At 38.6% G+C, this 16083-nt stretch overlaps 1 protein-coding gene across 1 annotated transcript; it reads right to left on the reverse strand.

The window, feature by feature from the left end:
* Positions 1-222: 222 nt before the first annotated feature.
* Positions 223-1215, reverse strand: LOC134389143 (olfactory receptor 1D2). The gene has a single exon (XM_063112625.1). The coding sequence runs from the start codon at positions 1213-1215 to the stop codon at positions 223-225; it is 993 nt and encodes a 330-aa protein (XP_062968695.1).
* Positions 1216-16083: the final 14868 nt, after the last annotated feature.

Consider the following 16083-nt stretch of genomic DNA (forward strand, 5'->3'; position numbering starts at 1 on the left):
AATTCTAGTTTCAATATTAGTCTGACCTTATTTATTTCCAAGGATGGTGAGATCTCAGGGACACTGTATTACACATATGTCTTTTCATCACCACAGATATATACACTCATTCTCAGCTGGAGTTATGTCCTAATTCCTGCTATATAACCCATAGAATAATGCCTTACATACAGTGAAAGATATTCCCAGTTTCCTCTTCAATGTCGTTTTTCCAAATTACCCTCATGTCAATTTCATAAAGGGTTTCCTTAGGAGTCTTCCCAGAGCCCTATGCATGTCCTTGTTTCTTAGGCTGTAGATGAAAGGGTTCATCATGGGTGTCACTACAGCATACATCACTGTAGCTACTGAGTCCTTCATGGAGTAGGAGTGGAGGGGCTTCAGATATACCATGCAAAGTGTCCCATAGAAGAGGGACACCACAGCCAAATGGGAAGCACAAGTGGAGAAGGCTTTGTACTTGTTAGAGGCTGAGGGTATTTGGAGGATGGCTTTGACAATGCAGACATACGATATGATCATGAACCCAAAGGGAGTGAGGAATATGAAGCAGCCTGTGCCAATCAGCACAGTGTGATTGACCTGGGTGTTGGAACATGCAAGCCTCAACAGGACGTACATCTCACAGAATATATAGTGGATTTTTCGTGACCTACAGAAGGTCACACTGGTCATGAGGAGGGTGTGTGTGAGGCCATAGAGGACAGAAAGCACCCAACACAAGGTGAGGAGCAAGATGCAGAGCTTAGGACTCATGGCTGTTGTGTAATGGAGGGGGCGGCAGATGGCCACATAGCGGTCATACGCCATCACTGCCAGGATGAGGTTGTCCAGGGCCACCAAGGAGACCAGGAAGTAGAGCTGTGTCAGACACCCTGCATAGGAGATGGCTTTGTTCTGGGACTGAAGGTTCACCAGCATCTTGGGGATTGTGTTGGTAACAAAGACGAGGTCAGTGAAGGAGAGGCTGGCCAGAAAGAAGTACATGGGAGTGTGCAGATGGGAGTCAAAGCCAATGGCCAGGATGATAAGCATATTTCCCACCACTGTGACCAAGTACATGGACAGGAACATCCAAAAAAGGACCCGCTGCTGCTGAGGACTTTCTGTGAGCCCTAGAAGTAGAAATTCTGAGTCATCACTGTGGTTGCCTCCATCCATTTCCACAATTTTCTGCAATATTAGCACCAACAAATGTTTGCCAAGTGCCCTCATTTGAATAGGATATGAAGATAAGCAAAACCAACGGTATTTTTAGTATAAAAATATCTTAGACTGAATTTAAAAATAAAAAAATAAGCAACAAAGTAATAAAAGGCATAAAAACAGAATATGGAAAATCTTGATGCAACTTAATCATTCTAGCAATTACAAGTCTGGTATTCTCAACGGTACAGGAATAATATCTAAGTCTTTTAAAAAAATTCTATCATCCCATAATACTCTTAAAGTGTTTAATGATTTGTATTTAAGTATCTATAATACAAGTGTATACATTATGAGAAATGGATATAGTTCAATTATAAAATAATAGGGGAAATAAAATAATTCAAATGCGGAGGAAAAAATGCCATTTTTTGGTTTGATAATCTGTCTTGGAAAAGTTGGCAATCAAGTCATAGACTATTAGAAATAAAAAGGGACTTCAGAATACTTGAAGTCTGAGCTCTGCTCCTTAATAGCTATAAAACCTCAGGCAGGTTACTTGAGCTCTTTAGGTCTCAGTTTCTTCATGTGAATAATGGGTCATGGAGGGGGGAAGTAAATAATAAAGTGCTTTTCATGAGGAGCTGGCATGCCGTGAGTACACAGCAAATATTGCCTATTATTATTATTACATGTAAATAATGATCAGGAAGAATAAGGTTAAAAACAAGGTGAAAATGTAATGCAAACAATCTCATCCACACTATCAACAAACAAGTCCATGCATTAAAATGTTACCAAGAATCAGTCAAGACCTTACAATTCCCCAGTGAAGCATAAAGTAAAAATTTAAAAATGGACAGACATACCAAGATTTCAGATAGAAAGATGAAATGTTGCAAAGGTATATATTCTCCTAAATTAATCTAAAATGTAACCTATGTGATGTTAAAATTATGACAGAGTTTTTAAGAAACAAAATTAATCTAAATTTTACCTAAAATAAACATGAAAATAAGTTAGGGAAGTGTTGAAAAGAGCAACAAAGCAACACTTGCTTTGTCAAATATCAATTACTCTAAAACAGTGTGGTATTGAGGCTGGAATAAACAAGTCAGTAGAACTGGATAGAAAATACACAGTAAGATACAAAAACACGTAGGAGTTAGTAAACTATTATGGTAACACTATATACTGTAAGGTAAAGTTTACATTAATCCAAAAACAGCATTGGGAAATCTGTGTAATTATTTTTGGTGAATAGTTAGATCAATATTTTATGCACTGTAGCTTAATTTACTTCAGTGAATTAAACTTTATTCACAATTGTAATTGATGTATCATTGTCTTTTATATAGGTTATTTGTGGTGTTTCTGAAAAATTTATCCAGTGCTTGTTTCAATCGGTTTTCATATGCACATTTGAAAGCAGAGTTGAAGCTATGTAGGTGAATGATGCACTGTGAGCTGATTCATTTCAGTGAATTAAACTTTATTTCGAGTTGAAAACAATGTATCATTGTCTTTCACGGAAGTTTTATAGTGATGCTTCAGAATCATTCATTCAGTGCTGGTTTTAAATGAGTTTTCACATACATGATCAAAATCAGAATTTTAGCAATGTAGTTGAACAATGCACTGTAATCTGATTCATTTTACTGAATTTAAATTTGTTCTCAATTAGGATTGAGGTATCATTGTCTTTTAAACAGGTTATATACTGATGTTTCTGAACCATGCATGTAATGCTGGTTTTCAGTGTATTTTCATATACACCATTAAAAGCAGATTTTCACCAAAATAAAAAAATTTGTATCTCATGAAACACATTTCAAACATGCTAAACATTAAAATAATATACTGTGCATTTTTTCTTTGAAAACCTAATGTGTATGGAATAAAAAACTTAAAAATACAAAAAAAAAGAAAAAGGAGGAAGTATATATAAATTAGATTGATTTCTATTATCTGGAGATAGATTAAAACTTCACAATTTGATGTGTTTTTATTTGAGATATGAAAAAACCAGTCCTAGGAAGTCCTGATCAGAGAAAATTACAGAAAGAGACCTACATGTGCCATAGCCCTGATGTGGAAAAGGTGCTGTTGTTTTTAAGAAACTAAATATGATCAAGTAACTAAAAATAGTTGAAGTGAAGCAGAAGTCATTCGATACGGGATTGTGCAGGTAATAGGGGACTAGGTCTTGCAGAGCCTTGTTAAGGTTTAGTACTGCATTCTAAGTTCAGTGAAGAGCCTGAAAAGCTCTTTTCACAATTTTCACCAGTTTCACCAAAGAATTTAGCAGAAGATGATGCATATCTTTAGTATTTATCCTTCTATTTGTGCTTTTCAATGGTATTTTATTTTATTTTTAATTTATTTTATTTATTGAATCAAAATCGATTATACATATTTTGGGGGTTGAACAGTGTTGATCAAATCAATATTACTAGCACATATATTGTTGCAAATTGTAATTATTCTTTATGCCCCTTGTCCAATCTCTCCCCTTCCCCTATTCCCTCCCCCTCCCCCTATTCCCTCCCCCCTCCTCCCTCAAATTACCCTAGATTTCTTCTCTCCTTCTGAAACAATAATGGTTACTCTGTTAATTGTTGCCTAGATGATCTGTCCAATGCTGAGAGATGTGATCGGGTTCCCCACAGAGCAGATGCTTCTTCTGTCACTCTGAAATGGGCTTTGTGGAAAGAGACATCCTCTTTTCTTTGTCTCTGCTGGTGACTCTTCCTGTGTGGATGCACTCCAGTGGTTAGTGGACCACGTGTGTGGTGGTTGTGGTGTCTAGTAACTTTCATGGCAGCCATGGTTACTGTGGAGGCTGGGGTGAGCCACCCACATGGAGGTGCTGTTTTTGGCATGCTCCTTGGCACTGGTGGTATGCCTTGTTGTGGGGTGTGTCTGGTCCCCTTCTCCATGCCTCTGGTCCCTGGGCAGTTCTCAAGGCACTGGCGTGGTGTGCCTGGTTGTGGGAGAGAGGTCTGGTCCCCTTTTCCATGTGTCAGGTCCCCAGGCAGGCCCCAAGGCACTGATGCGGTGTGTCTGATTGTAGGAGAGAGGTCCAGTCTTCCTTCTGCATGCCTCGGGTCCCCAGGTGGGCCCCAAGACACTGGTGTGGTGTGCCTGGCTGTGGGAAAGAGTTCTGGTCCCCTTCTCCATGCCTTGGGTCCCTGGACAGGCCCTGAGGTGCGGGTGTGGTGTGCCTGGTTGTGGGAGGAGGGTCTGATCCCCGGCTCCCTGCCTCAGGTTACTGGGCAGGCCCTGAGGCGCTGGCTTGGTGTGCCTGGTTGTTGGAGAGAGGTCTGATGCCCTTCTCCATATCCCAGGTCCCCGGGTGGGCCCTGAGGCACTGGTGCAGTGTGCCTTGTTGTGGGAGAGAGGGCCAGTCCCCTTCTCCTTGCCTTGGGTCACTGGGTGGGCCCTGAGGTGCTGGCATGGTGTGCCTGGTTGTGGGAGGGGGGTCTAGTCCCCTCCTGCATGCCTCGGGTCCCTGGGCTGGCCCTGAGGCGCTGGCACAGTTTGCCTGGAAGTGGGAGTGGGGTCCGGTCCCCAGAGCTAAGCCTCCAGTTCCCAGGCAGTTCCCAAGGTGCTGGTGGTGTGCCTGGGGCGTAATTAATTTTTTGTTCTTTGCTTCTAACATGGGGGAACTTCCTGTATGAATCAGTACTTGAGCTCTGTGGTTGTTTAAATTGCTGCTTTGCTGCTGTTTCCCTAGGGAAGGATTTTTGTGCAGCTCAGGGTTTAATGGTTGATCTTATAGGTACTTCCGGCTCTCCAGAGACCCGGTGGATCTGTGTTCTGTAGAAACTCTGATCTGGGCCTGAGTTTTATCATCAAACTGCACCCCATGCAGTTCTGCATTCCTTTTTTTTTTTTGTCTTTTTTGTGACTGGCACTCAGCCAGTGAGTGCACGGGCCATTTCTATATAGGATCCGAACCCGCGGCGGGAGCATCGCTGCTCTCCCAGTGCCGCACTCTCCTGAGTGCGCCACGGGCTCGGCCCCAATTCTGCATTTCTGACCAGTCTCCTCTGAGTGGTCCTGTGCTGATTGGGGGGCAGGTCGTCTGTCCTTGCTGTGCCCCAGTTTTCTCCTGGTGTTCCCATCTTGCCCACTGCCCATGCTCCAAACACTTCCCATGAGATGGGCCCTGCGATGGTCCCTTGCAATGACTCACCAGTCTCTGAATGGCTCCCCTTTTTCAGCTGTTCTGGCTCCTCCCTCCTTTGTGGGTCCACGGGAGCCCTATTAGTTAGTGGTCTTGCTGTCCTTGGGTCCACCAAGGCCCTCTTCTCTCCTGCTGCCTCCAAGCAACTCCATCTGAAGAGCACAGCTGTGGCTTCTGCCGGCTCCTGCTCCATGTGCTCAGCAGCTTGAGCCTTAAAGCAGCCATGGCCCGAAACTCTCAGAGCAGCTTTTTCTTTCTCTCATTGTGGTTTCTCCTGCCTTCATGAACTCTGTAGGTCTCTCCTCCTGTCCCCCTGAGCCCTAGCGGCCCCAGCTTGGCTGATGTTACATTTTTATAGTTGTAAATTTGTTGATTTGTTGGGAGAGAGTGGTGCTGGGAACCGTCTATTCTGCCATCTTGACTGGAACTTCAATAGTATTTTAATAATTAGCTACTACTGTTTCATTTTTAATCAAATGCTTTTTCATAGCCTATGACTATTAATAGCTTGCCTAATATTTAATTACTCTTGCATTCCCAGTATAAACTATTGAAATTGATTTGCTATTGTTTTACTTAGGTTTTTGTAGTCATATTTGTAAATGAGGTTTATCTACAGTTTCTTTTGTGTGTGTCATCCCTATTACCTTTAGGTATGATTTGGCTTGCATTATCTTCTATGTTAAACTTGAATTCACTAATTCTCAATTTCTAACATTTGCAATTTGTTGAATTTTTTTCAATAGCTTATGACATAAAGTTTGAAAGAAAATCCATGGAGTTTGTTTTAAAAAATAGCTTACTGCATTGCAATCTATTCATTATAAACAAAAAAACTTAGTGTAAATAATTCAAGCAATAAAGAGATTAAGAGTAGAAACCATCCCAAAATGATGAGTCCAGATGGTAAAGCAGTAATTATAACAGTGAGTATTGGGGTTTGTAAAATTAATGATGTTATATCCTTAACAATAATAAGAGAAAAGTGAGGGGAAGAAATATAAATCGTGTTTCTGTATATTGTTGGAATTAAGCTAGTAGAAGTATGATGTTGATTCTGATAAGTTAAGATGTATATGGAAAACTCTAGAGCAGCCACTTAAAAATCCCTTCAAAAATATAGTGAAAACAAATCCCTAAATATGTAAAAAGGCTGCATGAGAAAATATTTACTTAATGGAAAAGGAAGAAATAAAGGAGAAATAGAGAAATAAAAAGTCATGAGACATATAGAAAACAAAAAATAAAATGATAGTCATCAATCCAATTATATCAATAATAACATTAATTGTGAATGAATAAAGCAATAATCAAAAGGCAGAGATTGTCAGAGTGGATGAAAATAAGATGCATCTACATGTATTTTACAGGAAACACACTTTAGATTCAAAAATACAAATAGATTGAAAGTAAAAGAATAGGAAAAGACATATTATGCAATCAGAAATCACAAGAAAGAAGATTGGCTATCCTTTAGCCATTAAACATAAATATAGTTTTTAAAGATTAAAAATAGTTGCTAAATAAAAATAATTTTATTAGAGATAAAGCAGGACATTTTATAATTAAAAAAGGGTCAATCCACGAGAAAGATCTAAAAATTATAAACATATGCACCCAAGTAAATGACAGAAAAACTGACAGAAATGAAAAGATAGGTAGATAGTTCAAGAATAATATTTGGAGAATTCAATATCCCACTTTCAATAAGAGGCAGAACAACTAGATCTAAGTTGAACAAGGAAATAGAAGACTTGAACAACAGTATAAGTGAACAGACCTAACATATTTATAAAACACTTCGCTCAACAACAAAAGATTATTTTCAAGTGCCTTGGAACATATTCCAGAACAGATCATAAAACCTCACTGATATTGAAAGAATAGAAATAATTCAAAGTATGTTCTGCGTCTACAATGAAATAAATTTAGCAATGAATAGCATGAAAGAATGGATAAACTCACATATTTCTGCAAATGAAACAACACACTCCTTAATAGGGAATAAGCCAAAGAAATATAACAAATACAATCAGAAAATACTTTCATTAAGTATAAATAAAGGTACAAAACACCAAAACACATCTGACGCAGCTAAAACAGTACTTATAAGAATTTTTTTTTTGGTTGTAAATGCCTTTGTTAAGAAAGAAGAAAGATCTCAAATGAATAATCTAACTTTGTACCTTAAGACACTGGAAAAAGGAAAGCAAACTAAACCTAAAGAAGGCAGAAGGAAGGATATAATAAACATTATAAGAAGATTAATAAACATTATAAGAAGATTAATAAAATAAGAAATAGAAAATGATAGAGTGTAAATGGGACCAAAAATGGGTTAAAAGTTGTTTAAAAGATCAACAAAATTGTCAAACCTTCACTAGAATGAGAAAATGAGAAGACTTGCATGACTAGAATTAGAAATAAAAGAAGATTAAAAAAAGAAATAAAAGAAGAGACATTACTACCAGCCTTACAGAAATAAAAAGGGTTATAAAGAAACAATATGAAAAATTATATGCCACCAAATTAGATAACTTAGATAAAATGGACAAATTCCAAGAAATGCATTGAATACTGATGCTGACTCAAGAAGAAACAGACAATCTGAATAGGCCTATGAAAAATAAAGAGATTGAAATTGTAATAATAATAATAATAATAATAATAATAATAATAATAATAATATAAACTATCTACAAAGAAAAGCCCAGGCCCAGATGGCTTGAATTTAATTCTGCCAACCACTTAAAAAAATGCATCAATTTTTCACAAACTCTTCCGAAATAAATAAAAGAGAAGGGAACACTTCCTAGCTCATTTTATGAGGCCACTTATACCAAAACCAGACAAAGACATGACAAGGAAAGTAACTACAGACAAAAATCTTATGAATATGAACTCAAAAATCCTCAACAAAATATTAGCCACATATAAAATCAAATCCAGCAATATGGAAAAAAATTATACAACGTGACCGATTGAGATTTATTCAAGGAATACAAGGTCAGTTCAACATCCCAAAATCAATAAATTTAATACATCATATCAATAGAATATAAAACAAACATCACATGATCACATCAAGAGACACTAAAATCATTTGGCAAAATCTAACATTTTTTTATGATAAAAAACCTAATGAACTGGGAATAGAAGGTAAATTCCACATCCTGATAAAAATTTTCTATGAAAAACCCACAGCTAACATCATACTTAATGGCAAAAGACTGAATGCTTTTCCCCTAAGATCAGGAACAATACAAGGATATCCACTGCTGAGACCTCAATTCAACAGTGCAGAGCAGCCCAGTCCCCCCTCTTGAGGGTACAAGCCCCCACTCATTAATCCAGTGACCTCACTCAGTGTCACCCACTTCAGCAGTGGAGCTAGAGTGCTCCAGTGCCTTCCTTGTGGATACAGGGCCCAGCCTGGAACTCCAGTGATGCCACTGAGTCACCTACTCTAGCTGAGGAGCTGCTGAGGACCTCATTGTTTTCCTCAATTCCTAGAGCCCTAATCTCAACTCCCAGAAATCCTGCCCATGGTCTCCCATTTAAGCTGAGGAACTTCAGAGCACCCCAGTGCATCTATCAGGGTCATGGGATATTGGCCTGGGTACCAACAAGCTCACCCAGTGTCACTCAGTTCATCTGAGGAGCAACAGGGCATCCCAGTGCTTTTCCCAGTAGCTTGAGATCTTACCCATGACCTTGATGACACAATCTGTTGTCACTCACTCAGCAAGGAACTACTGAGTGCCCCAGTGCCTAGGCCATAGAGGAATTCACAGGCAATTCTGACACTGAATGCAGTTGAAGTAATCACACAGAGACTACATTAGTGTGTCTACGCAGAACCAAATCTAAAACACCCTACCCAACCGTCACTATAGAGTACATCTACAGCAGGGAGTCTTTCCCCTCAAAATTCACTCCAGAGTATTAGAAGAAGTAACTGCTCCACCAGATGCACAGACATCAATGTAGGGATACCAGAAATATGAAATAACAACAAAAAAACATGACACCCCCAAAGAAATACAACAATTATCTAGTACCAGACTCCAAATAGCAGGAAATCTATGAAATATCTGAAAAGAAATTCCAAGGAACATTCTTAAGAAAATTCAATGAGATAAAAGAAAATTCATACAGATAACACAAGAAAATGAGAAAAAACAATCCAGTATTGAAGGAGGAATTTGACAAAGAGATAGATATCTTAAAAAAGAACCAAGCAGAACTCTGGAACTGAAAAATTCATTCAATGAAATTAAAAATATAACTGAAAATGCTTAAACAACAGGCTAGAGCAAGCAGAATAAAGAATTTCTTAACTTGAAAAACAGGCTTTTTGAAATAACCCAGGCTGGGGGGTGGGGGAAGCATTAAAAAATAAAAAGAGAAAAAGTATGAGATCTATTGGACAACCTTAAGTGTGCAGACATCCAAATTATGGGTATTCCAGAAGGGGAGGAGAAAGAAAAAGGCACTGAACACCTATTCAACAAAATAATAGGTGGAAACTTCCAAAGTATTGGGAGACATATGGACTTCCAGATGCAAGAGACTCAAAGATCCATAAATAGATTCGACCCATAAAGGTCTTCTCCCAGATACATTGTAGTCAAGCTGTAAAAATTCAAAGACAAGAGAAGGAGGCCATTGGAGTAAAATCTTGTGATCTGTGATTTATAATCATGGTAGAAAACAAAACAGTGATGCCATCAAGATGGCAGAATAGATGATTCTCAGCATTGCACCTTCCCTCAAGTAACCAATTTACAGCTGTTAAAAAGCAAAGACTGCTAACCTGGGACTACTGGAGCTGGGGGAAGAGGAGGAGATCCACAGCATTCATAAAGGTGCAAGAGGCAATGGTGAGAGGGTGTAGGGATGGTGCCTTTTGTTCTGAGACAGTCTGGTACAGTCTGGAAAAAAAACGGCAGCAGCACCCAACATGTAAACCTGCTTGGAGTCTTCAGGGGAGAGGAGGACTTTAGAGTGTACCATACCAGCCCACAGGCCATAGAGATCACTGGCAGGATCCCCTCAGGTCTGCATATGAGCAAACAGCCACAGCCAACTGGACAAAGGAGCAGCCGAGAGGCCATGGGAACTGGTTGGAGTGCAGGGGAAAAGCTGGCCCACTGGGGGAACATTGGGCACAGCAAGGGCAATTAGTCTCAGTGGAAACTGGTTAGGGCAATAGAACTGCAGGAACACAATCTTCAGGAAAGTCTCTGTCCCAGGCTGGAAGTTCCACACAACCAAAACCCAGAAGTGATTACTGCTCTGCACAAAAAGCCTTCCCCAGAGAATGAGCATCAAATGGCAGTCTTCTCAAATGCCTCGGCATCAACATAAAGACACAAAGATTGAGAAATAACAGAGGAATATGTCTCCACCAAATGAAACAAACAAAGCCCTGACAATGGATGCAGAGGAATAGCAGATCTGTGACGTGTCTGACAGAATTCAGAATAACACTCTTAAGGATGTTTGGGAAGTCACAAGAAAATACGGATAGAAAATTAAATGATATCTGGAAAATAGTTCGGGAGCAGAATGAGAAAGTTGACAAAGGAATTGAATCAATTAAAAAATCAAATAGAAATTCTAGAAATAAAGAATACATTGTTAATTGAAAAACTCAATAGAAAGCTCCAACAGCAGACTAAATCAAAGTGGGGAAAGAATCAGTGAGCTCGAAGATAAAATACATGAAATTATCCAATCAGAGGAGCCAAAAGAAAAAAGAATAAGAAAAAATGAAACAGAAATGCAGTGAATATGGGACTCCTGCAAGCTAAATAAACTCCTCATAATTGGCATACCCAAAGGAGAAGCAAAAGGAAGAGATGTAGAAAGCATATTCAAGGAAATAATGGCTGAAAAATTTCCAAGTAAAAGAAAGATGACAGCATCCATGTGTAGGAAGCTCAGAAGTCACCAGTCAAATTCAATCCAAACCAGCACCTCGTGGCCTGCCCAGAGACTTGAGGCATGGAGAAGGAGACCAGACCCCCCTCCCACAACTGGCACACCATGCCAGCACCTTGGGGCCTGTCTGGGGACCCAAGGCACAGAGCAGGGGACTGGACCCTCCTCTCACAACCAGGCATATGGCATCAATGCCTTGGGGCCCACCCAGGGACCAGAGGCATGGAGAAGGGGACCAGACACACCCCACAACCAGGCACACCAGCAGCACCAAGGAGCATACCAAAAACATCACCTCCATGTGGGTGGCCCATCATAGCCACCACAATAAACATAGCTGCCGTGAAAGCGGCTAGATGCCACAACCACCATGCAGATGGTCTGCCAACCACTGCAGTGCATTCATGCAAGGAGAGTCACCAGCAGAGACAAAGAAAAGAAGAGGATGTCTCTCCACAAAGCCCATTCCAGAGTGACAGAAGAAGCATCTGCTCTATGATAATATTGGGGGACCTGATCACACCACTCAGCATTGGACAGATCGTCTAGGCAACAAATTAACAGAGTAGCCATTATTGTGTCAGAAGGAGAGAAGAAATCTAGGGTAATTTGAGGGGGGAGGAAAGGGAAATGGGGGAAAGGGAGAGATTGGACGAGGGGCATAAAGAATAATTACAATTTGCAACAATATATATGCTATTAATATTGATTTGATCAACATATCTCAGTGTTCAACCCCCAAAATATGTATAATCGATTTTGATTCAATAAATAAAATAAATTAAAAAACAAAAAACAAACAAAAAACCCAAATTCAATCCAAAGAGGAATACCCCAAGGCACATTGTGATCAAACTATCAAAAACCAAGGATATCCATTCGGCTCTGCTACATCCACAGACTTGATGGATATGACCCCAAAAGCACAGGCAACCAAAGGAAAAATAAACAAATGGGATTATATCAAACTAAAAAGCTTCTGCACAGCAAAAGAAACAATTAACAGAGTTAAAAGACAACCAACAGAGTGGGAGAAAATATTTGCAAAATATACATCTGACAAAGGATTAATATCCAGAATATACAAGGAACTCAAACAACTTTACAAGAAAAAAACAAGCAACCCAATTAAAAAATGGGCAAAAGAGCTAAGTAGGCATTTCTCTAAGGAAGATATACGAATGGCCAACAGACATATAAAAAAATGCTCAACATCATTCAGCATTCGGGGAATGCAAATCAAAACCACACTGAGATACCATCTCAACCCCGTTAGGATGGCTAAAATCCAAAAGACTCTGAAAGATAAATGCTGGCGAGGTTGTGGAGAAAAAGGAACTCTCATACATTGTTGATGGGACTGCAAAATGGTGCAGCCTCTATGGAAAATGGTATGGAGGTTCCTCAAACAATTGCAGATAGATCTACCATATGACCCAGCTATCCCACTGTTGGGAATATACCCAGAGGAATGGAAATCATGAAGTTGAAGGTATACCTGTTCCCCAATGTTCATCGCAGCACTCTTTACAATAGCTAAGAGTTGGAACCAGCCCAAATGTCCATCATCAGATGAGTGGATATGGAAAATGTGGTTTATCTACACAATGGAATACTACTCAGCCATAAAAAAGAATGAAATACTGCCATTTGCAATGACATGGATGGACCTTGAGAGAATTATATTAAGTGAAATGAATCAGGCACAGAAAGAGAAATATCACATGTTCTCACTTATTTGTGGGAGCTAAAATAAATAAATAAGTACACACACACAAACCTCCCCCCCCCACCGGGGGGGGGGGATGAAGACACAACAATTGCAATTCCTTGAAATTGATGTGACAAGCATACAGAGAGGACATTGTTGGGAGGGAGGGGGGAGAGGGAGGAGGGAGGGAGGTTTCGGTAATGGGCCACAATAATCAACCACATTGTATATCGACAAAATAAAATAAAATAAAGTATTAAAAAAAACAAAAACAAACGAACAAACAAAAAAAAAAACCAAGGATAAAGGAAGAATACTGAAAGCAGCAAGAGAAAAGAAATGCATAACATTCAACGGAGTCCCAATACATCTCTAAACAGAGTTCTCAGTAAAATCCCAACAGGCGAGAAGAAAATGGGATGACATATGCAGAGTGCTGAAGGAAAAAAGTCTGTCAGCCCAGAATAATGTATGTGGCAAAACTAACCCTCAAATATGAAGAAGAAATGTCTTTCCTAGACAAACAAGAACTAAGGGAATTCACCAACACTGACCTCCCTTACAAAAAATGCCAAAGGGAATTCTTCAATCTGAAAGAAGATGACCCTAAGGAGCAGCAAGAAAACATCTGAAGGTACATAGCTCATTAATGATGTAAGTTCACAACAACCTCAGAATACTCCAGGGTCATAAGGGTGGTGAATAAACTGCTCACATCCTTAGTATGAAGATTAAAGGACAAACCTAACAAGACAGCAACAAATACGACAACTGTATAAGAGACAGGCAATATTAAAAGATTTAACTTGAAATAACAAAATGTCAAAAAGTGGGGGGAATGACATCAAAGTGTAGAGTTGGCTTTGGTTCTTTCTCTTTTCTTAGATATCAAAGTTAAGTTCTTATCAGGCTAAAACAATTTGTTATAACTATAACATGTTTTTCGTAAGCCACATGGTAATCATAACACAAAATCTTAGAAGAGACATACTAAAAATAAATAGTGGAGAGCAAAATGTACATCTATAGAAAACCACTCAACCACAAAAGACATAAGACCAGAAAAAAGAAAAAAGAATCCACAAAACAACCAGAAAAAAAAAAATAGCAAAATGGCAGGAATGATTCCCTATGTATCAATAACAACCCTAAATGTAAGCAGAATATATGCCCTAAGTAAAATACACAGAGTGGTTCAATGGATTATAAAAGAAAAACCAAAAATATACTTGTCTACAAGAAGTGCACGTAACTGGTAAAGACACATGCCAGCTGAAAGTGAAGGGATGGAAAAAGACATTTCATGCAAATGGAAGCCAAAAAAGAGCAGGAGTAGCTATACATATGTCATATAAAATAGACTTCAAGCCAAGGAAAGCAAAAACAGATAAGGGATGTCGTTATATAATTACAAAGGGATCAATTCAACAAGAGGATATAACAATTCTGAATACATATGTACCCAACTATTGGACCTAATGGGAGAGATTGACTTGAACACAATTATAGTTGGGGCCTTTAATACCCCACTTTCAACAAAGGACAGATTATCCAGACAGAAAAATAACCAGGAAACCTCAGAATTACTCTCTACTATAGGCCAACTTGACCTAATGAATATTTATAGAACATTTCATTCTATAGCTGCAGAGTACACATTCTTCTCAGCAGCACATGGAACATTCTCTAGAAGAGACCATATGTTAGGTACAAAATGACTCAACAAATTTAAAAAATTGAAATCATAGCAATTACCTTGCCTGACCACAATGGAATAAAAATGGAAATCAACAACAAAAGGGACACTAGAAACTGTACAAACACAAGGAAATTAAACAACATGCTCCTAAACAATGAATGGGTCAAAGAAGAAATAAAAAAGGAATTAAAACATTCCTGGAGACTGAATGAAGACAGAAGCACAACATACCAGAACCTATGGGATAGAGAGAAGTTTATAGCAATAAATGCCTACATCAAAAAAGAAGAAAGATTCCAAGTAAACATCCTATTGTTACACCTCAAGGAGCTGGAATAACAAGAACAACGAAAAGGAGAGAAATAACAGATCAGAGCAGAAATGCATTTTTAAAAAGATTTAAAAAACATACAAAAGGTTGATGAAATAAAGAGTTGGTTTTTCAACAAGATAAACAAAATCAATAAACCTTGAGCTTGACTAATGAAGGAAAAAAGAGAGAAGACTCAAATCAATAAAATGAGAAATAAAAAGGGGACATTACAACTAATATCACAGAAATACAAAAGATGATAAGAGACTACTACGAACAACTATATACGAACAAACTGGAAAACATAGAAGAAATGGATAAATTCCTGGACACATAAAACTTACCAAAGTTGAATCACGAAGAAGTAGAAAACCTAAACAGACCAATAATGAGTAATGAGATTGACATGGTAACAAAGTCTCCCCCAAAAGAAGACCCCAGGACCAGATGGCTTTACTGCCGAATTCTACCAAATATTTAAGGAATTGATATCAATACTTCTCAAACTCTTCCAAAAAATTGACGAGAATACTCCCAAACTTATTCTGTGAGACCGACATTAACATTATTCCAAAACTGGAAAAAGAAAAAGCAAAAAAAAGAAAAGTACAGACCAATATCACTAAGGAACACATATGTGACGATCCTCAATAAAATACTAGCAAACAAGATCCAACAACACATTATGAAATCCATTCCCTATGAATGCCAGAATGTTCCAGGAACATCCCAGGAATGCAAGAATGGTTCAACATATGCAAATCAATAAACACGATCCATCACATCAACAGAATGAAGGAAAAACAAACAAACAAACTGATATGATCGTTTCAATGAATGTAGAAAAGACATTTGATAAAATCCAACACCCCTTCATGATAAAAACACTCAACAAACTAGATAGAGAAGGAATGTACCTTAACACAATAAAGGCCATATATGACAAACCCACAGCTAATATCACACTAAATGCACAAAAATTGGAGGCTTTTCTTCTACGATCTGGAACAAGACAAAGATATCTACTTTCCCCACTCTTATTCAACATAGTGGTGGGGCCGAACCCGTGGCACACTCAG

The sequence above is a fragment of the Cynocephalus volans genome, chromosome 10, assembly GCF_027409185.1.
Source record: "Cynocephalus volans isolate mCynVol1 chromosome 10, mCynVol1.pri, whole genome shotgun sequence".
Taxonomy (NCBI): Eukaryota; Metazoa; Chordata; class Mammalia; order Dermoptera; family Cynocephalidae; genus Cynocephalus; species Cynocephalus volans.